The following is a 23692-nucleotide window of genomic DNA, read 5'->3' as shown; positions in this document are numbered from 1 at the left end:
TTGTGACAAAGAGCTGGACTGCAAAACGTCCAGGGCTCTACCCAGCTTCAACAGTCCGTGGTTGGGTAGGGAGAGATGTTCCAGAATTCCACACACTCCCACTCCAGCTCGGTGACAAACATTTCCCTTTTCAGCTCACAGAGACACAAAGGCACATTCTGTTCACTGGCTCGTGGACACACATGTGAACACAGCTACACACACATGTCGCTGATGACACACCCATGAACTCTTGTTTAGAGGATGTGTCCCCCTGAGGGCCACGACAGAGGGACAGGCACACAGAGGCACGTGGACCCACAATGCGGAAATGCCCCCACCAGGCGATAGGGGCCTGAGTGCAAGGGGCCGTGCAGACGCGGAGGAGGCACATGCACACCTCGCACACCTGCACTCACGACAGCCTCCCTGGGTGCCAGACATGCAAGCAGACGGCCCCCCGGAGACCCGAGACCGCTGCTAGGACGCACAGCGGCCAGGGCCGCAACCACTCCTTTCTCGGGCTACTCCCAGCCCGGGACTCCCCCCGTCCCCGCCCTTCGCCCTGCGCCCTGCGCCCTCCGCCCTCCGCCCTGCGCGCGCCCCCGCCGCAGTCCGCGTCCGCCCCCGCCGGTCAGCCCACGCTCGGCTCCGGGCCCGCGCAGCTCTCCTAGCCGGCGCGCGAGAACGAGCAGGGGAGGGGACGGAGCCGGCGCCCGAGGGCTGGAGGAGTCCGCTCTCCGCAGCGGGCGGCCGGGCCCCTAGCTGCGGCAGCAGCCGGCGGCGGCGGCGGCGGCGGCGGCGGCGGCCAGGAGGTGCCTGCCCGCGCTGGGTGGCGGAGAGCCCGCGGGGCGGGGGCTGCGGCCGGTGGTCCGCGAGCGAGCTTGCAGGCAGCATGGCGGGGCTGCGGGCCAGGCGGGGCTCCCGGCTCCGGCTGCTGGCGCTGTCCGCGCTCGGCTTCTGCCTGATGCTGCAAGTCAGTGCCAAGAGGCCCCCCAAGACGCCCCCCTGCCCGCCCAGCTGCTCTTGCACCAGGGACACCGCCTTCTGCGTGGACTCTAAGGCAGTGCCCAGGAACCTGCCCTCCGAGGTCATCTCTCTGTGAGTGTCCTGCCCTGGCCTGGGAGGTGGGGGAGCGGAGAGAGGGAGCAAGGCAAGAGCCCTCTGCGAGTGGATGCATGCTCCCCCTCTACAAAGTGTGGGGGGCAGGAGGACTCCAGGGGTCCTCAGGATTGGAGATTCAAGGCATCAGCCGGGCAGGGAGTTCTGTAGTCATGCAGGCTCAGCAGCCATGGCTGGGGAAAACAGGAGTTTATGGCCAAGAATGAATCATCACCACCATCAGCATCGGTGAGACCTACTGTGTGCAGGGCTCCGGCCATGGGGGGAGGGGTTGTTTACAAGAGCATGTGGGCCCCTGCCAGTGATGTCACACCAAGGGCAGAAAGGCTTCTTGTTGGGGGGAGGGGTAGAAGTGACATGCACCCGCACAGAGCCCTGGCACCGGGCAGCCGCCTTCCACTGGTCTTCCATCCACTCTGCACTGGGCCAGCCAGCCTGTCGCTTGCAGTAAATGGCCTCAGGGACTAGATGGGCTGTGCGGTCCTTGAGAGCAGGATACTAATCCCCCACCCCCATCCCAGTGCCCCATCCCTCAGCTGCACCCAGCACACGGTGGGTGTTGGGATGGTCTTGAAGGTGTGGGTACTGGAACCTTCTTTTGGCGGAAGGGGAAGCTCAGCCGGGGGCCCCTGGTGCTCAGGGACGCGGCGGGGGGGGGGTGGGGGGGAGTGATGAAGGAAGGCAATGATTTTTTCATAAAGAGAAGAGAAGGGTAGCCCCAGATAGGGGGCCTGGGCTGGTGAAATGGGGAGTGTCCAGGCTAAGTGTGTGTAGAACCATTGCCCTGTTCACCTTGTGTGCCCTTCCCCCCCCCAGTCCCTGCATAGTCCCCACAGCACTGACTCCACTGTCCCCTGCAGGACGCTGGTGAATGCTGCCTTCTCGGAGATCCAGGATGGAGCATTTTCCCACCTGCCACTGCTACAGTTCCTGTAAGGACAGGGCCTTGGGGTAGGGCAGGTAGGGGGTGGGGCAGTGGAAGAGGACAGACCCTGGACTGGGGAGAGGCGAGCAAATGCACGTAGCCATAGCCATCGCAGGTGAAGATGCAGGTGTCCCTTACTTTTGCTGGCCAGGAGAGCCACAAAAGGTGGAGCGGCATAGAGTCAGGAAGGGTGCAGGGAGCAGCAGTGGGGAGAAGGAAGGAGGGGGTTGCATGCAAAAGCCGAGTGGGTGTTTGGGGCCCAATTAGGAATGGAGACCCAAAGGAATTGGGTGCAGTAGCTTGGGCTGGTGCCAGAAGGTGGACACGGCAGGGGAGAGGGGTCATCTTAGAGACAGCTGACCCCAGGGACCAAGATTTGAAGAAAGAGCTGGGGGTCAAAAGGGAGGGAAGTGGGGGGTGTGGAATTTTAACAGTGGCTGTTTCTGTTTGAAGCCCCAGTCGCAGGAGAGAGCGCCTTTGAGTTACCCCAACTCCTTTTCACCATGGGTTACCCTCAAACTCACCAGTAGTCTGAGAGGGACTGAGTGAGCTGGGGTGAGGGAGGGAGACAGACAGTGGAGATGGAGACAGAGACAGAGAGACACAGTGGGGTGACAGGAGAGATCTGCCCCTGACTGTTTGTACCCTTGAAGCAAAAAGCTTCTGGGCCCAGAAGAGGCTCCTGGCTGGTCTTGCTGCCGCGCTGCTCTGGGGTCCCAAGGTGGGGCAGCAGGGCCCCAGGACTGTGAGGAAGCCCCAGGATGAGGCTGCAGGCTGGGGGGCTGGCACAGTGGGCACACCCTTGGAAGCTCTAATTCCTCCTCTGTCTCTCCAGGTTACTCAACTCCAACAAGTTTACTCTGATTGGAGACAACGCCTTCACAGGACTGTCGCACCTGCAGTACCTGTGTGTGGCAAGGAGTGGGGAAATGGGAACCAGAAGGGAGGAGGGAGCCCGGCCTGGGTGGGCTGAGAGGGCAGGTTGAATGAGGAAGGCTGGAGGAAGCGGGGGGGAACGGGGAGGGAGAGCCCTTGAATCCTCTGACTGCAGGACCCAAGCAGAGGGTCATTTCATCCATCCCTCTGCCTAAACTATCCTACCCGGATGCCCAATCACCACAGGCTTCATGTCACCAGAATCAGAATGGAAGCCTGTTTCAGGACCATGGGCAGGAATCTAGGTGGGGCAGAGGGAAATAGCTCTGGGATACTGAGTGGCATCTAAGACAAATTCTCATTGTCTCCAGCTTCATTGAGAACAATGACATCTGGGCACTATCCAAGTTTACCTTCAGAGGACTCAAGTCTTTGACACACCTGTGAGTACATCATGGATACACACACATGGGACCCAAACCCCGCATCTCCTGTGGCCTTTAGCCTCAGTCAGGTGACCCAGGGGTCTCTTGTGAGATCTTCAGGTGACCCAGGGGTCTCTCTTGCAGATCACTGGCCAACAATAACCTGCAGACACTGCCTAGAGACATCTTTCGGCCCCTGGACATCCTGAGTGACTTGTAAGGCCGAGCCCTACCTCTTTCAACAATGCCACAGAGGGGTGCATCTCAGGAGAGGGTGGTGTGGGAGCTAGAATTGGGAAGATCCTAAGGTCTTCAGAAGCTGGGAAGGCTTGGGTTTGGGGATGCCTCCTAGAAGGAGATACACAATGTATATGTATATGTTTCTTTCTTTTTTTTTTTTTTTTTTTTTAAAGATTTTATTTATTTGAGAGAGAGAGAATGAGAGACAGAGAGCACGAGAGGGAAGAGGGCAGAGGGAGAAGCAGACCCCCTGCTGAGCAGGGAGCCCGATGTGGGACTCGATCCCGGGACTCCAGGATCATGACCTGAGCCGAAGGCAGTCGCTTAACCAACTGAGCCACCCAGGCGCCCCTATGTATATGTTTCTTAAACATGTGCTTTTTAGATGTATGTTTGATTTGAATGTACATTAAAGTCCTATAGCATAGCCACAATCATTAATCAGTATTTACACAAGAAAAAAACAACAACAAGAACCCAGGATTGTGGAAGGTTTGAAGGAACTGAGATGCAACATAGTTGTACAGGTTATACCCTGCAAAAGGCACCTGACCCAGGAGGCCAGTAGGGACTGAAACTCGGCCCCTACTCTGCTGGCCAAGCACATGTCCATGGGGGTGCATCTAGCCCGAGGGGAACTTTTCTCTAATCTGTGCAAAGATGCCATGTGAGCAGCGAGGAGCAGCCTTGATTATACCCACTTCCAAAAGCCTAGAGAGCCCGGGGCCGGGGGGGCGGGGGGTAGAGCCGCTGGGACCCTATTCATCTCTGGGTTCCCTCCATCCCCCTCACGATCCAGGGACCTGCGGGGCAACTCGCTCAACTGCGACTGCAAGGTGAAGTGGCTGGTGGAGTGGCTGGCGCACACCAACACCACGGTGGCCCCCATCTACTGCGCCAGCCCACCCCGCTTCCAAGAGCACAAGGTGCAGGACTTGCCGCTGCGGGAGTTTGACTGCATCACCACGGGTAGGAGGTGCCCCCCCCCCCGCAGGCCTCCCCAGGGCAGCTCCTGGAAGCACCCCCAGCCTCCGCCTTGCCAGTCCAGCAGCCCTTACCCCCAACAAGCTCTTACCCTTCTTCTTCCCACCCCTCACCTCTCGTCCCTGCAGATTTCGTGCTGTACCAGACCCTGTCCTTCCCAGCGGTGTCAGCCGAGCCCTTCCTCTACTCCAGTGACCTCTATTTGGCTCTGGCCCAGCCAGGTGCCAGTGCTTGCACTGTCCTCAAGTGGGACTATGTGGAACGGCAGCTTCGAGATTATGATAGAATCCCAGGTACCTACCCCCGGCCTGGCTGTGGTGGCCCCCACAATGCGCTGGCCTCCATTGTTCCTCCCCATTGAGTTCCTAGGGGTAGAGGCAGAGATGAGACATGGTCTCTGCCCATAATAACTTTCCAGTCTTTGGGGAGAGGCCAATACATACACAGAGAACATCCATATAATAGGTGGGTATGAGGAGGGAGATATGAATATGATGCTCTGGGACCACAAAGGACAGGCCTACCCTGGGCAATCAAGGAAGTCTTCCTGGTGGAGGGGATGCCTGAGCTGAGTCTTGAAGGGTGGGGGAGAGTCAGAGGTGATGCCTAAGTGCCTGGCTTAAGTACTGGGTGGTGCCAGTGAACCAAGAAGGAGATAAGAGTGGCTAGTGAGCTCAATTTGGGATCCACTGAATTTGAGCTGAGTCTAGAAGGCTGAGGGAGACTTAGCTCAGAGAAAAAATGTGGGACGGGTATTCTGACAGCGAGAACAGTATGAGCAAATTCAAGAAGGTATGCAACAGCTTAGTGCATGAGTGCGTGCATGCGTAAACCACAAGCAGCTCATATGACTACGGCATAAGGTTCAAGGTGGAAAGAGGCAGATGAGACCCGAGAGACATGAGGACCAGGTCACAGGCAGGCTTTGAGCAGAGTGTGTTAAACAAACCAACCAGTATTTTAGCACACTCTCTCTGTATAGAGTGTGGTGAGTGGCTTGGCATGGGACAAGACATGTGGGCACACTGTTAGGGGGATGTGCTGGAGCATGGACTGGGGCAACAGAGGTGGGGATGGAGAGAGAGATTTAGAATGGAGGAGTGAACTGACGCAAGAGGAAACAGAAAATTTAAATTACCCTGCATCTCTGAAATAATTTGAAGTCTTTATAAAAAAGAAACCCTTCCCACAAAAGAAGACTCCAGGGCCAGATGGTCTCCCTGGTAAATTCTAGAAAACATTTACAGAAGAAATAATAGCAATCCCACACAAACTGTGTTAGAAAGCAGAAGGGAGGGTTGACAGGACTTGGGACTGATCAGCTGTGGGTGAGTGAGGGACAGGGAGGTGTTGGGGATGGCTCCAGGTTTCTGGATGGGGCTCCTGGGTGGAGCCACAAACAGAAATCGAGAACACAGAGGAGGAGGAGGAGCAGGTTTGAGGGCAGATATGTGCCCAGTCATGGCCAGATGGAGTTTGAGGCGCTCTTGGGGGTGTGGGCATGGAGGGTCTGAGCTGCAGCTTGGGAGCTGGGGGATCATGAGTATCTGGGCAGGTGGAACAAGGCTGTGGAAGGGCTTTGGGGTGACTGCCAGAGCCCTGGGGTTCAGCATGGGCTTTCTTGGGGGGAGAGGTGGAGAGGAGGAGGGTGGGCAAAGCAGTGCTGGGAAGGAGGAGAGGAGAGGTAATAATTAGGGACACCAGGACGGGTGAAGAGTGTGGCCCCGTGTGCTTCAGGTGCCTGAGAAGGGGTAAGATCAATCTGGTTGTTGAGCAAAAGTACATTCGTGCGGACATCTTGTACATAAAAGCCCCTTCAAAAGTGGGAATTCTTAGGATAATGTGTTTTCATACACAACTATACAAACATCAAATTGTCATTGTATGTACCTTGGCTCTATCACCTGGCTGTGGATGGGCTCAGACTCTTCCTTCTTCTGCTGCCTGGCATCTGGCCAGCCAGGTAGCTTTGGGCAAGTCCCTTAGACTCTGAGCCTACTTGTTTCCATGTGAAATGGGCAAAATAATAGGATTCATTTCAGAGTGATTAATTGAGGCAATCTGTTCACACTTAGCACAGGGACTTCACAGAACAAAAACTCAGTAATCGACATTATGGATAAACAACTGGTCAATATCTAGGGACACCTATTTTGTGCTCAGTGTCAGCTGATATTTAAACCCTGGGGGCAAGGGTGGAGGGAGAGTGATGCTGAAACAGATTATTAGCTGGGAAAAGCGGATGAAGTTCAGTGAGAGGGATACCGTAGCAGAGAGCCTTAGTTCTGGGCCAGCGTTGGAGGGGAGTGGCCCCCTTTTCCAGGGGCTTGGCATGCGGCGGGGCCGCGGTTGCCTGACCCTGCCTGATGCTGCTTCTCTCCATCCTGGCAGCCCCCTCTGCCGTGCACTGCAAGCCCATGGTGGTGGACAGCCAGCTGTACGTTGTTGTGGCCCAGCTGTTCGGGGGCTCTTATATTTACCACTGGGACCCCAACACCACACGCTTCACCAAGCTGCAGGACATCGACCCACAGCGTGTGCGCAAGCCCAACGACCTCGAGGCTTTCCGCATCGACGGCGACTGGTACTTTGCCGTGGCTGACAGCTCCAAGGCGGGTGCCACCAGCCTCTACCGCTGGCACCAGAATGGCTTCTACTCCCACCAGGCCCTGCACGCCTGGCACCGTGACACTGACCTGGAGTTTGTGGATGGCGAGGGCAAGCCACGGTTGATTGTGTCTAGCAGCTCCCAGGCGCCTGTCATCTATCAGTGGAGTCGCACCCAGAAGCAGTTTGTGGCCCAGGGCGAGGTGCCCCAGGTGCCTGATGCCCAGGCCGTGAAACACTTCCGTGCTGGTCGCGACAGCTACCTGTGTCTCAGCCGCTACATCGGCGACTCTAAGATCCTGCGCTGGGAGGGCAGCCGCTTCTCTGAAGTGCAGGCTCTGCCCTCCAGGGGCTCCCTGGCCATGCAGCCCTTCCTCGTGGGCGGCCGCCGCTACCTGGCGCTGGGGAGTGACTTCTCCTTCACGCAGATCTACCAGTGGGACGAGGGGCGCCAAAAGTTCGTGCGGTTCCAGGAGCTGGCTGTGCAGGCCCCTCGGGCCTTCTGCTACATGCCTGCTGGGGACGCCCACCTGCTCCTGGCCCCCAGCTTCAAGGGACAGACGCTCGTGTACCGACACATTGTGGTGGATCTCAGTGCCTAGAGGGGTGCCGAGCCTCTGGGTGCCCGGGCGGCCCCTGGAGGCTGAAGAGAAGTCTCTGTGAGCAGCATGTGTGCCCGTGTGAAGACACGTAACCAACCTGCATACATGGCCTCACAGACACCCCCCTCGCCCCCCCTCCCCCCATGAGCATGGGCACACACTGTGGGCAGGCCCAGGGGAGACACTCATACCGTAGTTGTCATCAGCATGGAGACTTGTAGATGTGCCAGGCAACCCAGCGGCCCTGTGCCCTCTCATATGTGGACATCTGCCAACCCCACACTCTACCCGAAGACCACCCCCCTCCTTGATCTGCTGCTTTCCCCGGACTCTGGCCCCAGGGGAGGAGTATGGGGGTACAGAACCACCCCCTCCCGTTTTTCAGCTTAGCTTTCCTACTCTCTGGTCTCTCCTGTTGGTGCTCCAGGTGTCTGTTTACCTGCTCATGCTCAGCACGGCAGCCCGCGGCCACATCCTTCACGCTGCTGGGCTCACTCACCCGCGCTATGCTCCTTCTGCATGCACACATGGACGCTGATGGACACCCTCAGTTACACACACACACACCCGTTGACTCTCCCATTTCTGTGTGCACACATGCAGATTCAGTGCGGCCTAAAGAGGCTCTCCTTCATCACCTTGACTCTCTTCTTAGAGAAGGCACATGGTACCTGCCCTCCTCGGCTCATCCCTGGTGTGCCCACCCTGTAGCTCATAAGGATGGAAATGGTGGTGCGAGCCTCTGGGCACAAGCTTGATCTCCTGGGGGCAAAGCCCCTCTGCCCAAAGCAATAACAAAGCAGACCCTGAGTTCTTCTTAGGGCCCTCTCTGTTCTCACTGGAGTTTCCTGCTCTGACTTTGAATCCAGCTCACCTGTGGACGGGAGACCACCCAGATAAAAGCCTTTCAGCTTTTCTTTACTGTGACCGCCCCAGCTTCAGACCATCCCCTGGTTCAGCCCTGCCTTTGGGATGTGGACCTTGAGCAGTGTAGGCTCTGTGAGGTGGGTCCAAGTGCTGGCCGAGCCAGGGCCCCAGCAAGCACCCGAGCCAACTGGGCGGGTGCCAAGAGTGGAGGAGGGCTAGAGAGCATCTTGGGGATCCCGGTACCTCTCCAATCCACAGAGGCAGGGCCCAAGAGCATTGCCTCCTAGTGCAAGCTGAGTGGTGGAGGGGGTGAGGGTCCGGTAGAAGCAGCACGTGAGAGCCAAGCTCCTGCTGCCCTCTGCTGTGTGCTGGCAATGGCTCGGAGCGGCAAGGCCAGCGGAGAAGGCGTGGGGTGAGGTGGGCAAACTTCCCTGTGCCCAGACTGTGGAGGGCCTACTGGGGCAGGATGCCCAGGGGCACTTGGGGGCAGTGTTATGACTCACTGCTGCAAATAAAAATTTCCCACCCCATTGCTGGCTCTCAGGTGTCCAACGGCTGCGGTCACAGGCCGCCGTTTCATTCAGAACAGAGCCAAGGCTGTGCTCTCTGTCCCTGCTGTTCCCAGGCAGCCAGCATTAGCCTTCAGACCTCCTTCTTCCTTGCTCTCTTTTGGAAGAGCAAGTGGGTACCCCACGGTCAGCTGGTGCTGGGGTCAGGAGTTCACGATGATGACACTCGGGTGCGGAGCAAGTGTGACTAGTCTCTACCACCTGGGGCTGACTCATAGCCCAGTTGTTCCTTCCTGGAGATCACAGTCTTGGGGCCCACTGAGACTGGGCTCTGTCCCTCCGTCAGGTCAATTCCCACCAACATGGCCAAAGACAAGCTCAGCAGTCCCTCCACTCCTCTCCCCTCCGTTCCGTTGCAGCTAGCCCTTGCCCTGGGTGTGAGGTTTTGAGCAAGTCCACTGATTTCCCTAGCCCTCAGTTTCTCCTTCTGTAAAGTAGACACTAAAACCTACTCTGTCAATTCTTGATCCTGCCACTCTGCGGCACGGGCGGCCTCAACCATGATACTTAGCCCATTTGTATCTCCATTTTTCTCATCTGTAAAAGGTGGGTAATCAAGATACCTAGCTGACAGAGTTAGTGTGAGATTTAAATGTATGAATTATATGATACATTCACATATGGAAAGCCGTGGAATAGTGTGTCTGACACAGCATTGTGACTCGTATCAGTCTTTAGGACTCTGTGAGGTGCCGAGGTGGCTCAGAGAAGGGTGCTTGGTGGGAAAGGAGGAGGTTGGTCTTTGGGGAGAACTGCGGTCTGTGGACTAGGGTTCCTCACCCTCCAGTCTCAGAGCCCCTGGGCCCTCTGTCTCTCCTGTAGCGGCAGCTGCCCCCCACAAGCCTGCCCCTGACCACCCCCTCACGATGGGGAATCTCACGGGTGCGATGTGTGGAGTTGCACCTCTTCCAACCACATTCGTTTGCTCTTGGCTTAGCAGATGCCCCTCAGGACCCCCAGCCACACTGTCCTGCTTTTTCAAATGGGGAATGGGCCCTCAGGCTGTGCCAGGGAGAAGTTGCTGGGGGAAGTGGGTTGAGTGTCCCAGACACGTTGGTACTCTGTTGCCTGGTGGAAAGATAAACATTCTGTCACTCTCCCTGGGACTCCCAGCGGTGGGAGACACTTCTCCCCTTGAATGCCCAGCTTTCTGCACATGGGGAATGAAACCTGCTGTACGCCTGCCTGGTCACCTGCTCTGGGGGTCATCTGTGTGTCCAGAGAGTTGCTTAGCAACCCAGTGTAGCTGGGTGACTGTGTCAACATCTCACGGCCAAAGGCCATGAAAGACAGAGTCCTCTCACTCTGCACCCCTCAGCTCCCAGCACATGCCCCTCCACGCTGAGTCCTGCTCTCGGGAGCAGACCTCTGATGTCCCTTAGAGTCTCTAAGTGCAGTCATCAGGATCAGGAGTCTCCATGTGAGAGACCTTTCCCATGGGGATGGTCTTAAAGTGGGCACAGGAGAGCTCTTCGCTAGCAAGTGGGGGTAGATGCTTATGTCAGGTCAGGTGACTCTGGAAGGCAGCCAGGGAGGAGGTGATTCTGCAGCAGGTACCAAAGGACCCAAGGTGCACATGCACATAGTGAGCCCAGGCACTCTTACCTCCTGAGGAACGGGTGTTCCTTCCCTCTTCTGCAGCCCCCTGCTCCTCCCGAGCCCGCCCCTATGGGTCAATCACATCCTTCTGCTCCCAGGAGACAAGGATGTGTCTCCTCAGTTAAGCTCGACTTTCACCTCTACCACAATGTCGTGCCTAGAGATGGGTGGTGGGACTCTAGCCCTTGGAGTCTCTTGTTCTTCCAACATAGGGTAGGAGTGACGCCCAGTGTGAGGGGGTGGTTAGATGGGAAGAGGGAGGCCTCAGGGGAGTTTCTCCTGTGGGTCAGTTTCACTGCTAGCTCTCACACCCAACAACACCAATAAAATGGATGATAGTAATTAAGACTACATAATTACCTCGTGTTTATTTATTCCCAGGAAGCCTCCTTTCCCTGGCCCCCATCATTACCTATTCCATCCTTTCAGTAGGTGATGGGTGTTAACTATGGCTCTAATAAAAAGTAGTAACTGTCCAAGTTTCCCATCCCCATGGCTCTGGGTAACTCTGATGTCTCCTTCACCTCAGCCCTGTGAAGCAGAGGGGAGGCTGCGCAGGGTGCAGAGGCATGGTCCCCATTGTCAGAGGGAGGAATGAGGCACTATGCAGAAGAGATACAAAGAATGCAGTCCTACATGCAAAGTTCTAGAAGCAACAAAGCTTGCCTTCTCCTTCAAGCCTCCCACCTTCTTCCCCCTATACATCTGCCCCTAGAGGAGCTTCTCTGTTCCCTCTCCCCTTCCTGGGCCTTGCTCAGAAGACTGATCAAGCCAAGCATTCACCCATCACCCACCCATCAGCCAGCAACCAATGTGGCCCAGGGAATATATTTCCTAAATGGTAAAAAAAAAAGGGGGGGGGGGGGGGGAGGATCTTTGTAAAGGTCAAGACCTTGCATACAAAAATTAGCTACAAAGTGGCACTTGTCGATAGGATTCAGCTCTCAGGGATGTTTGTGCTCTTGACTCACAGGAAAAGGTGGAACTTCAAACTTCTGGTGAAGAAGAAAGGGGGGTGGCTGGGGGCTCTGCCCAGAATCTCTCAAATCATCACGGTCAGCCCACCAGATATGCGGGGTCTAGAGAGGTATCCCAGAGAGAAGTCAACTCCTGACACCCACTCTTCAAGGTGAGACTCATGGGAGTGATGAGTCCCTCAGGTTCCCTCTCCTACTTCTTCCCGCTCTCACTCTAGGTCAACTCAGCGTCCTTGAGGCGCTTACGCATCTCCTGACCCAGTGCTGCAAGACCTGGATCTGTTGGCGCTCAGCCAAGCCTCCTTCCACTTGTGCGTGAGCCTGGAAGCGGGGTCCTGCACCCATCCCATGCTTTTTCCCATTTTACCTAAGGGAAAGACGAGGTAAAGGGGGAAGCCAGGTTAGAGCCGCGAAAACTCTGGACTCCGAGTTTCCTTCGTTTCCTCCTCCCCACCTTTTTCGTTGCTGTTTGCCACCCCCTAATCTTTCCAATTAGGGCGGCTACTCAACCTAATGGGCCCCATCCACGGGTAGGAGGCGCATCGCCCCTTTAAGGGGCAGGCCCCTGGCTTCCTTGACCTCGCCCCGCCCCCTCCGCGGCCGTACTGCGCTTGCGCCAAGCGCCGGCGACCAGGGGTTGGGCAGAGCCTAGTTCCGTGCAACTTTCAAGTGAGTTGCAAACTCCGCCCCGAGGCCGGTACCGGTGGCCGGGCACCCTGAGACCGCGGGGACCCGAACGAGCGAAGGCCGTGACCGCCACCCGCGGCCCGGGACCCGCAGCAGCGCCAAGGCGAGAGCCGAACACCTGGTTCCCGCAGAAGGAAGTGCGGGGCTGAGCCGTAACTGCCCCGGAGCGCGGCGGGGCGGAAGAACGTGCCCGCCCTTACCGGCTCCCAAGTCGGTTCCTTCGAGCCCCGGCCTCCTCGCCTCAGCCCACGGGTCTCCCCACTCTTCAGGCTCTGCGCACTGCGGAGTTAGGGGGCGGCGGGCTCCGCCTCTGCCAAGGGGCAGCCCGAGCGCCCCTCTGGTTCCCGCACTTCCGCTGATTATCCCATCCCAGCCCCGCGTGAGCGTCCCCCTGGTCTTCTTCTGTGGGGGTTCCCCCTTCGTCCCGAGGCTGCAGGATGGTGTCCTGGATGATCTGTCGCCTGGTGGTGTGAGTATGGCTGCTTTCATACACCCTCTACCGCCAGGAACCAGACCGCACCTGAGGTGGAAGATGGGAACGTCTGGTGGGAAAAGGGGCTTTCTGTGCTTTGTCACAGCTCCCTCAACACTCACCACAAGGGTTAACGGACCTGCGGGCCTGCACGTGCCATCGGGCACCCTTGCTTGTTCTCCACCCCCAAAGCCTCCTTGGCTCATGGCGACCCCTCCCGCAGTCACACACACTGCAGACAGGCGTGTGGGACAGAGGCCCTCAGGCCAGCCTGCAGCCCCTTAGCAAACACAAGGTGGTGTGGCACGTTGTGGGCGGAGATTCCAGGTGCCTACTTCCCATCTGAGCAGTCACATGACTCACCACCCTGGCCTGAGCCTCCCCACTCTGTCCTCCTCTCACCATCTAGTATTCCAAAGCTGGCTCCAATATTCCTGTCTGCAACCTGGCAGTGCCAGGTCTGGTGGCCCTAGCCTGATTGCATGTCCATGGGAGGGGACCGCCTGGTGCTCTCACCAGCTCCGAAGCCTGCCTCCCACCCGCCTGTGTGTGGCTGTGTGTGCTCCTGCTCAATCATGCACCCATAGGCCACTGGTGCAGGCCTGGGCAGGCTTGGGGTGTTTGTAAACAGCAGGGTGGGGAGGTGGCCTCCAGGGCACTGACTCAGGCACAGGTTGTGCAAGCCAAGCGGGAAGAACAGGATAGACCCTTGTCACTTCACCCTTGGGAGGGAGGTGGCCACCTGGTGGGGGGCAGGAGGACATGATGCCCCTCATACTCCCCTTCCGTTTTATGGGCTCTTCTAGGTTGGTGTTTGGGATGCTGTACCCAGCTTATGCTTCCTACAAGGCTGTGAAGACCAAGAACATTCGTGAATATGTGAGTGTGACTGTGGGCAGGAGGGCTTGGTTTAAATTGGGTGGGATGACAACCTTGGGAGTATGGTAGGACTTGGCAAGGTGGGGAGGGTCTGAACTGGCCTCCCCTTCCTCCGGGGGGTAAGCAGGTGGCATATCCTAAGCAGAGTGGGTGAGGTTGGAAGGCAGGCTATTGGGGTGCCTGTGCAGAATCGTGTGGGTGAAGCTTCTTGGGGGTGGGTACAGAGATGAGTGGCAGTTTCTCAGAGGCAACTCTCTAGGGCCAGCTAGGTGCTGGGAGAATGCAGCAGGACAGGCTCTCTGGAATCTCCGGGTCAGCCTGGGACAGGGGAGTTGGCTCTGCAGGCTCAGCTGTTGGCCTCTGACCCCCCTACCCCCCAGGTCCGGTGGATGATGTACTGGATAGTCTTTGCACTGTTCATGGCCGTGGAGACCTTCACAGACATCTTTATTTCCTGGTATGCATGCAGGGGGTCTGCGGGCGGTGGGCAGGTGACGGCCCACTCTCAGCCTGGCTGACCTTGCCGCCCTGTGCTCTGACAGGTTCCCTTTCTACTACGAGATCAAAATGGCCTTTGTGCTGTGGTTGCTATCACCTTACACCAAAGGGGCCAGCCTGCTTTACCGCAAGTTTGTCCACCCATCCTTGTCCCGTCATGAGAAGGTACTCTGGGGGGAGTCAGGGAGGGAAACAGGGGTGGGTGTGAAGGAAGGGGCCCTGGACTCGGGCTCAGGACGCTGGGTGATAACCTGAGTCCTGCTGCCGTTTTGCTGTGGGACCTTGACAGAAACTAGCCTTCTTCCTCTCTCGTGATGATCGGATGGGAGCACATGTGAATGACCATTTGAGAGTGTGAAACACCAGCTGGAAGTTGTTTCGGGGATGGTGGGAGGAGGCTGCGCGTGGTCACTCATGGAGGTGTGGGAATGGGTGGGTGGGGAGCCCTGCTCCGCGTGGTTGCTAGTGCCCTGTAGGTGGGGGTGGGCAGGGAGGCGTGGTCCGCAGCACAGGAGTGACTCAACTGTCCAGCTGAACTCCGCCCCCCCCTTCCCCGTCCTCCGCAGGAGATTGACGCCTGCATCGTGCAGGCCAAGGAGCGCAGCTATGAGACGGTGCTCAGCTTTGGGAAACGGGGCCTCAACATTGCTGCTTCAGCCGCTGTGCAGGCTGCCACCAAGGTGCCCTGGGTCCCAGCCCCCCAGCAGCCCTCCCACTCCCAGTGCCTTTTGGGGGCGTCCAGCTCTCTGTCAGGGAGCCGAGAGAGAGCACCTGAGCATGCCGGGGAACAGGGTGAGGGGTGACGGGTGGGGTGTTGGCAGGAGGATGGAGCTGGAAGTTCAGACTTCCCTGGCTGGGACAGTGATCATGAGCTGTTGGTCCTGCTCTCTGGGCCTTCATTTCCTGTTGGTGCCACAAAGGCATCGGGCTAGAAGGTAACTGAGCTGCTTTCGGTCTTGAGGCCTGGGCCCCTTCATTTCCCTGAGCAGCTGCCCTGGCTCAGCCCCCTTCCTGCTAGGACCCCCTGCCCCATCCCTCCAGGTGACGTGGTGGCTCCCTGGCCCTTGCAGAGTCAGGGCGCACTGGCCGGAAGGTTGCGAAGCTTCTCCATGCAGGACCTGCGCTCCATCCCTGATGCCCCTGCCCCCGCCTACCAAGATCCCCTCTACCTGGAGGACCAAGTACCTTGCCTCAGGCCACCCATCGGTGAGTGGGAGAGAGATCCGGAGCTGTTTGTTCCAAGGGGGATGCTGCTTCCATGCAAGCCGTGGCTTCCCCAGCGGTTAGAAGGCCTGGCTTGGCTCGAGGCCTTCAGACTATGGAAATACCCAGCTTTGCCTCCCTGGCCTCCCCCTCCTCTATACAGGGTACCGGGCAGGGGGCCTGCAGGACAGCGACACCGACGATGCGTGTTGGTCAGACACAGAGGCAGTTCCCCAGCCACCCAGCCGGCCCCGAGAGAAGCCTCTCGGCCGCAGCCAGAGCCTGCGTGTGGTCAAGAGGAAGCCGCTGGTGCGAGAGGTCAGTGGCAAGGAAGGCGCGAGGGAGGTGGGCTGTCCAGGCGCTCAGGCCTAGACCTCCTCAGGTGGTACCTGCTCTCTCCTCCCAGGGCACCACCTCGCGCTCCCTGAAGGTTCGGACAAGGAAAAAGACCATTTCTTCAGACATGAACAGCTAGGGTCTGCAGAGCCTGGTCTAATCTGACCTCTTGCCTTATGGGGCGCTGGGGGCTGTTCGGAGGGGACCTCTGGCTGCACGTCTGACCTGCCTACACCAGCTGCTCAGGCTCTGTCCTCCTGGCTCCTGGTGTCGTTAAGGGCCAGGTGCTGCTGGGGCCATGCACAGGGCTATACCTGTAATGTACCAAAGCAGGCTGAGCCCAGGATTCTATTTATTGTCTTTCTCATCCTTCTACCCTCCCGGGTGTGTGGGACCAGAGTCCTTTCCAAACCTTTGCAAGTGAAACCAAAGGTCCACCCAGCTGTGTTCATTCTTCCTGTCCTTCAAAGTACTTGACAGCCTCCTCCAAGGCCTTGTGTGTGTGTGTAGGTGTGTGTCCTGGTTGTATGTTTTGTGTTGGTGAATGAGGTCAGGTTTATGCATGTTTTGGTAAATAAACACATAAAAGTGTTCTCTTTGTCCTGGTTTGTATTCCTGGTGCTCACAGCACACATTATTAAACAGCCTGCTGTAGGTCAGTCCGGGCCTAGGATGGGGGCTAAAAGGACAGACAGACTGCCAGAAGGACCCAGTCTTCTGGGGGAGGTAGCCATTGACATATAGTTGTGATGTGGCAAGTACTGTCCCAGGAAGCTTTTGGAGACTTCTGAGAACACAGATGGGAGACTGGGGGGGGGGCACCCCTGCATGGGGTCAGAGTCTAAGACTATAGTCAGGAGGAGATGGGGTTGGACCTTGATGGGAAGTAGAAGCCAGTGGGAGCAGAGGTGTGGAGGGAACTCAGGCAGCACAGTAATCTCATGGGGATTAGCTGGAGCTGTAAACAGATTAGGCCTGGGGAGGCCAACGGGCCTCCATGGGCCCGTGGGCGTCTCTAAGGGGGGTCCCTAGACCAGCTCTAGGGGTCGAGTGCCTGTCAACACCCAGGTTGGTGCTGGGAGCATTGCACCTCTTCAGAGCGGCCGCGAGAGGGCAGCAGCTGCCAGGGTCTGGGCTGCCCCTAGCTTCCAGGTCAAGGAGGGCGGGGTTGGGAGGCTGGCCAGAGCCCTGCCTGAGAGGGGCCTGACCGCTGGCTGGCTGGCTGGCTGGCTGGCTGGCTGGCTGGCTGGCTGGCTGGAGAGACATGCAGAATTCTGGCCTGGCCTCCAGTGGCCCTCTCTGCTGCTCCTTCCTGTTGTTTGTGGTCAGTGGTCCTGCTGCCCCATCCACGGAGTCCCCTGTTCTGAGACCCAGGCTCTCCCTACTCTACTCCCTGGGGCAGCCCTTGCTGGCTTTGCTCCCTCCGGCCCCTGGGTGCTGGTCTCACCACAGTGTCCCAGGGCTGCTCCCCTCAGCCACCCCGTGCCTGCGCTTCCTTCCCACTTTTGATTAAGCAAAGAGGTGGATGGGAAGAGGGGAAATACGGCGGTAACCCTGAGTGACCTGAGGAGTATGGATTAACTCTTGGTGTGGGGATTATCTGGGTTTTATTTGGGGAAGGCACTTAATCGTCTGGGGTGGTTTAGCTCCTCACTTATTGGTGTTGAGTGACTTCCTATCTAGGCCTTCTCTTGCATCATGGTGTTGCCTCATCTCTTCATTTATTCACTCAAAAAATCTCTGTTGAGTATCTCCCAGGTGCCAGGTATGTTTCGAGATATTCAGGATGCAGTCTAGGAATGGCTAGCACCTAGGACGTGACTACCCAGCAGGTGCTGCTCTAAGCCCCTAACATACAGTCACTGAATCTTCACAACAACCTCCTGAGGCAGGTACTATTATTATAACACCCCTTTACAAATGGGAAGATGGGCACTGAGAGGACAGGTGATCTGCCCGAGGTTACACAGCTCACGCCAATAAATGGCAGAACTCGTCTTTGAACCGGGCAGTGTGGCTCCAGAGTCGGTGTGCTTGACCGCTGTGCAGGACGAGATGAGGCAAGGAGGAGACGGACCCGGATCGAATATCGGTCGTGCACCTGGCCTTGCGCTGGGCAGAGATGGTCTCCTTGACTCCTCCTGACGAGCCTGCAGGTAGGGCTTAGACCCATTTCACAGATGGAAAAACGGAGACTTGGAGAGGTGAAGCAACTTGTCCCCGTCGTGCTGCCTGTGCATGGGGGCCCTGTCTTACGAGGCAAGCTGGCCCAGAAGTTGCTGTGGCAGACGTGGAATGGCAGGAACCACACCCCTGAGCTGGGGGTGCACAACAGAGGAGTGTGCGATGAATGGGCAAATGAGACATGAGCTCAGAGGAAGGGGGCACTGGGGGAGGCCTGAAGCCATGGGGTGTTGAGGGAGCTGGAACTTCACCTGCCCTGATTCCTAGAATGGGCTTTAGAATGGGCTGCAGGGTCCCTTGGGCCCCTGGGCAGAAATGGTGACACTTTTCTCAGGCACAAGATCTTCACCTCCCCCTGCCCCCCACCTCCTCGCTAGCCTGGCTGCCCCACAGCTGCTGCCTTTTCTGACTCCTGAGCGCTCTTGTTCACTCGTTCATCCACGTCGGCCCCCAGGCCTTTGCTCCGGCTGTATGAATCTCCCGCCCTCTGAACAGCCCCCATAGCCTTCCTTACAGACCTGCTTTCTCCAAGAAGCCTTCTCTGACTCGCCAACCCCTCCCCAAGCTCCCAAGGCTTCCGATCTCTGGCCTGCTCCCTGGACCTGGGCACACCATGGGCTGTGCTGGTATGCCTATCGCCCTTCCCTCCCCTCCCAGCTGGCCTCCCCTAGACCTCACTTGCTTTGTATTCGCCACTTCGTCAGCCCAGACTGTCTCATAGCTCCATGCTGTTCCCCTGACCTGATCTGCTGCTTCTACCTAACGCTCTGTCCTACTCCTATGTGCCCTGTGATTCCCACTCGGACACCACCTGTCCCAGGAAGCCCTGGGTGAGTACACCCCCTGCCCCCCTTGGAGTTGATTGCTCATCCGGACTGCATCGTATCTATTCTTACACGGACTTCTGTTTTTGCTTGAGCACATCAGATTTTCTCCCCCATTCATTGTGACTCCATAAAGAACAGACTTGCATCCTACTCACTTTTGTATCCCAGGCTGGAACAAATGGTGGTTTAGTCAAAGTGAAATATGGTCATACACGTGTGGCTCAGTGGAAAGGCCCACTTATTCTCTGACCTGTGAGCGCGAGCGTCCCCTCCGCTGGGAAGCTCCCCCCACTTTCCCAGGGTGGGACTAGAAGCCCCTCATACTCATTGGTGAACGTGTGGCCTCCAGTAGTCACTCCATGGTGGCCCGTGCGGGGCCTGACACGTCAGAGGCCCCAGAGACTGTTTGCTGGTACAAGAACAAATGCCCTGAGTGACTATTTAAGCTCCTCGAGGGCAGAGATGGCCTTGCGCATTCATCTTCGTGCACTGTAGCTCCTTGGGGCCCATCACAGAGCCTCGAAAACGCCAGGGTCTCTAGAACACACATTTCCCAAATGGCTGCTGCAGTTATACAGGTTCTAAGACATTCTGAGGCCAGAGGGGAAGGGGCAAGGAGAATTCCAAGTTCTGGGGCATTTCTGGCCAAGCACACACGTGATCCTGAGACGGGAACACTGGCTATGGGCTGGGCTTCCCTCGGGGCCTGCCATGTCCCTCTGAGAATGACAGAGACATCTGCCACCGGCGCTGCCTTCCTCTGCATGGGGCTCCTGGCCCCAGGACCCCCTAGGCTCTGGCTTGCCCTGGCCCTCAGCCTTCCTTTATGCACCAAGATGCCCAGGCAGATCAAGGCTGGGCCTCCGTTCCAACCGGCCTGGAGCACAGACGTGTTGGGCTCCGCGCTGGGCACTGAGTAGGAGATGAAGCGCCTCGGCCAGGCCCCTGGGAAGAACAGGCCTCAGCTTGGCCCAGGTACTAGCCCCACTCGCTTTGTGCCCCGGGCTGACTCTTCAGCTTCCCAGTCCACCTGGCCTGTGTGAGGGGGTGAGGAGAGGGTGAGGAGGTCCTCCGTTGCCTCCCAGTTGCCGGGTGTGTGGGGGCCTGAATTCCTGGCCTCCCCTTTCCTGCCTCCACACCGCCCCACCTGCTTTTCGACCTTGGGTAGCTCCTCCCTCGCCCTGCCTCTTCAGCCGCTTTCAGCCTGTGGCCCTTCCGTGTCCATCCGGGTGCCCCTTCCTGCCTCTGGCCTCCAGATGCTCTTGGCCCCTGCAGTAGTCATAGCTGCCACTTTGAGGCTGCAGGTAGTGAGCCTCTTGTTCCAACACTGGAGAGTCTGGGCTGGCACTGCCCCGCCCATGAGGGGGTCGACAAGAGCACCCCAGGCTCTCACCTCTTGTCCCCGATAAACATCAGGGACTGGACAGGACGCCCGAGAGCTGGGTAGGGGGCAGAAACCCCAGCAGGAGGATGATGCCTGCTGCTCAGGAAATCCTGGGGCCAGAGCTGGGTTGCTAGGCAGAAGGTCCTAAGCCTGGGGCAGAATGAGGTAGCTTTCTCTACCGGGGTGGTTAGACTGCATGGGAGAGGAGGTGGGGGAAGGGAGGAGGGGCATAGGGGAGGTGCGGACTGAGAAGAGGAATTAGGTCAGGGATGTGGGTGGGTGGGCACGAGGGGAGGGGGGCATCTGCTCCAGAGCTTCCTCCTGGCTCCAAAAGCATCTCCAACACTTTCCTTCCTCTCCCCCTTACCCCAGGTCCTGGGAGAATTCTCCCCGGTATTCCCCCTCCCCCACGGCCCCCCATGCCCCCCCCCCCCCCCCCCCGTCCAGGCGTTGCCACAAGGGTGGGGGGCGGGGTGGGGGGAGGCCAGCCTCAGCTGTCTGAAGGATGGAGGGGCTGGGGAAGTAGGGCTAGGTGCCCAGACGGCCGCGTGTGTGGGAGGGGATGTCCTCAGATGCCCTCCACCCGGCAGTCCCCGCTCTGACGTGGGTGCCCCCCCCCTCCCCGCCCGGATTAGTGGCAGCTTGGCCTGACTCTCCGGGGCTCCTTCCCCCGCCCCCGCCTGCTGCCCTCCCCTGGGCAGGGGGCTGTTCCACCCGAGGGGCACTGTGCTTGCCCAGGTAAGGGGCTCTGGGGACAGCGTGAGGGTAGCCGGCTCGGGAGTGCTGCCGTGCTTGTCAGCATGAATGTGGGTATCAGTGTGTGTGTGTGTGTGTGTGTGTGTGTGTGTGTGTGTGCGCGGGTGAGGGGTCGGTGTGAGCCCAGGGTGGGCCCAGGTGCTTCTGGGGGTGCTGGTCAGCTTGCCTTTGTCCATGAATCCAGCATTGTGTCCACCCGTGCGTGGCTTTCCTTCTGTGTTTGTATCTCTTGCGTCTCCTTCGATCTGCTGCGTCCTCAGGCACAGAACAGCCAGCTACAAGGGCTCTGTGGGCCCGTGGCATAGGCTGTGGAGCAGGATGGGGAGCCGGTGAGGGTGGAAAGCGCCTTCTTCCCCAACCCCCGTGGCCCCCTGGGCATTTCAGGAGCCTGTCCTGAGAGTCCTGTTCCTGTCCAGAGACTGTAACCTGACAAAGCAGACATGGCAACTGGGGGTGAGGTGTGGGGAGATGTCTGTCCTCCTTCCCTGGGACAGTACCCATCTCCTTGAGGATGAGAGTGACAGGCCCTCAGCGCCCAGGACAACCCAGGCTCCCACCCTGCCCTAGCCAGCCTCTTCTAGGCCTTAAGCTGAAGGAATCTCCCCCCAGACTCTCGCACAAGCTTCAGCTGCCAGAGGACACAGACGGGGGACCACAGGCACGCCCCAGCTCCCTATCTGCACCTGGAGCCAGCCTTGTTGGGGGGGGGCATCTGGGGCCTGGGACTCTGGCATCGCAGTCTACATTAGACCCTCCACGATCATTTCCCCTGGCACACTGAGGTCCAGGCCACCCCTCAGGGGAGCTGGGGGAGGAAGGCAGTGTTAATAACTCAGTCATGTAAACAACCCCTACCAGCCTGCCCTGCCACAGAAGCGGCCTCTGGGGGGAGGCAGAGGGGCTGAGTGAGTCGGTGCCAACATGACCCAAGTCCTGCCCGGCGCCCCTTCGGGCCTCCTTTTCTTGAGCCCCCTCCTCTTCTCCTCAGCTGGTAAAAGGATTCCTGCCTCTCTTTCAGTCTCTTGGGAGAAGGCTCCCTCCCAGCTCTTCCTGGCTCCCCTCTCCAGGGATGGTAGAGGGGTGGTGACTTGGGACCAGGCTGGAGGCATCAGAGAACTCATCCCTCCGATGGGATGGTGGTGGGTGGGATGGTACTGCCTCTGTCCCAGGCTGGGTGAAAGCATGCCAAGGATGGCCTCCATAAGGAGGAAAGGGAGTTGTGGGGTGGGAGGTGGGGGCCTGCAGGGAAGGGAAGCTCCGTTGGGCGTGTGGGTTTCTATGTGTGTCTGAATCTGCCTGTGTGTGTTTGAATCTGTCTGTTTGTGTCTGTGCTCTGGAACCACCCCCGCAGAAGAGCCGGGATGCTTCCTCGGGTGGAGGGTGCCCTGCTTTCCCATTTCCTCTCCTCCTCTCTGCTCCCTCCCAGGAGCCACTCCCATGGGCTCCTCTCCAGTGCTGGGCCTGGAAGCACTAGGAATTGGGATGGGGCAGACCCCCAGAACGCCAGGCTGGAGCAGGTGTCCGGCCTCATCTGGGCCCACCTCCTCTCTGGACACTTGCTGAAACCTAGGCCCTTAGAGTAGGGACAGACTAGAGCCTAGGTCTCCCCAGAACTGCTAAGGCAGGACCTGGTGCCTGCTGTTGGGCCCCGGAAGGGGGCTTGAGTCAAGAAGGTGAAGAGCAGCTTGGCCAGGTCAGGATGAGGCAGGGCAGACATGGGCCAGGGGTGTGCCATGTGCCAGAGCTGAAGGACCACGAGCAAGTGTTCCGGGAGCCACAGGGTCGGCTGGCGTGGGTCAGGCGCCCATCACTGACCCGTGAGAACCCGACTGCCTCTGCCAGCTCTGGCACTGCTCCCCCCCAGCCGCCCCGCCCTAGCACCCCGGGGGGCACCCCGCCCCACCGTGGCCTGGTCCGGCCCCTCCCGCCCTTTGCTCCAGTTCCCGGGCTTGGCACCTATAGTGGGGGTGCTGCCCGCCTGCCAGGCTCCGGGGCCGGGCCCACGGGAGGGTGGGGCGGCTGGGAAGCTGGCACGCTGCCCCGGGGGAGCCTCTCTCGGCAGGCGCCCGGGTGCCGCGGGGGGGGAGGGGGGAACAAAGGGCTCATTCTCCCCGTGCGCAGCCGGTGGCATCGCCGGGGCGTTGGCGGAAGCCCCCGGGGCCCGGGAGGGGGCAGGCCCAGGCGGGGCCGCCGAATCACGGGCTCCTGTTTCCCGCAGGGTGCTGGAGGAGGAAACCGGCGGAGCAGCTTCCCCACTCTCAGTTGCGCGTCTGGCGATGGCGATGAGAGGTCCTGCTGCGCTGTCCGCCGCGCTCTCCCTCCATTAGCCGCGCTGCGCCGTGCTGCGCCGTGCTGCGCCCTCGCCGGTGCCTCTCTCCTGGGACCCGGGATCGGCCCCCACTTCCAGGCACGATCCCCTCCCCCGGCCTCTCGGCCTTTCCCCCCACCCCTACTCGGCCATCTCCGACCCGGGGCGCACGTTCCCCCCGGCCCGGCTCCCACTCTCCTTCCGGGGGCACCCGCTCCCTAGCCCCGGCCCGGCCCTCCCCGCGGCGCAGCACGGAGTCTCGGCGTCCCATGGCGCAACCCACGGCCTCGGCCCAGAAGCTGGTGCGGCCGATCCGCGCCGTGTGCCGCATCCTGCAGATCCCGGAATCCGACCCCTCCAACCTGCGGCCCTAGAGCGCCCCCGCC

At 58.9% G+C, this 23692-nt stretch overlaps 3 protein-coding genes across 3 annotated transcripts; all 3 read left to right on the top strand.

Annotated features, from left to right (window-relative positions):
- Nucleotides 1-874: 874 nt before the first annotated feature.
- LGI3 (leucine rich repeat LGI family member 3) lies at nt 875-8222 on the top strand. The gene is made up of 8 exons (XM_021698916.1): nt 875-1080; nt 1962-2033; nt 2862-2933; nt 3274-3345; nt 3472-3543; nt 4367-4536; nt 4680-4844; nt 6943-8222. The coding sequence occupies exons 1-8, from the start codon at nt 875-877 to the stop codon at nt 7758-7760; spliced, it is 1647 nt and encodes a 548-aa protein (XP_021554591.1). The 3' UTR covers nt 7761-8222.
- Nucleotides 8223-12417: 4195 nt separating this feature from the next.
- Nucleotides 12418-16440, top strand: REEP4 (receptor accessory protein 4). Its single transcript, XM_021698805.2, has 8 exons — nt 12418-12928; nt 13738-13810; nt 14191-14267; nt 14353-14473; nt 14875-14988; nt 15379-15514; nt 15675-15829; nt 15918-16440. Exons 1-8 carry the CDS (start codon nt 12897-12899, stop codon nt 15984-15986), a joined length of 777 nt encoding a protein of 258 aa, XP_021554480.1. The 5' UTR covers nt 12418-12896; the 3' UTR covers nt 15987-16440.
- A 4469-nt stretch (nt 16441-20909) lies between these two features.
- Nucleotides 20910-23683, top strand: HRURF (HR upstream open reading frame). Its single transcript, XM_044912839.1, has 2 exons — nt 20910-20980; nt 23217-23683. Exon 2 carries the CDS (start codon nt 23576-23578, stop codon nt 23678-23680), a length of 105 nt encoding a protein of 34 aa, XP_044768774.1. The 5' UTR covers nt 20910-20980; nt 23217-23575; the 3' UTR covers nt 23681-23683.
- The last annotated feature ends 9 nt before the right edge of the window (nt 23684-23692 follow it).

The sequence above is a fragment of the Neomonachus schauinslandi genome, chromosome 2 (assembly GCF_002201575.2).
Source record: "Neomonachus schauinslandi chromosome 2, ASM220157v2, whole genome shotgun sequence".
Taxonomy (NCBI): domain Eukaryota; kingdom Metazoa; phylum Chordata; class Mammalia; order Carnivora; family Phocidae; genus Neomonachus; species Neomonachus schauinslandi.
Note: the sequence above shows the minus strand (reverse complement) of the source record. Positions and strands in the feature narration are given on the sequence as shown.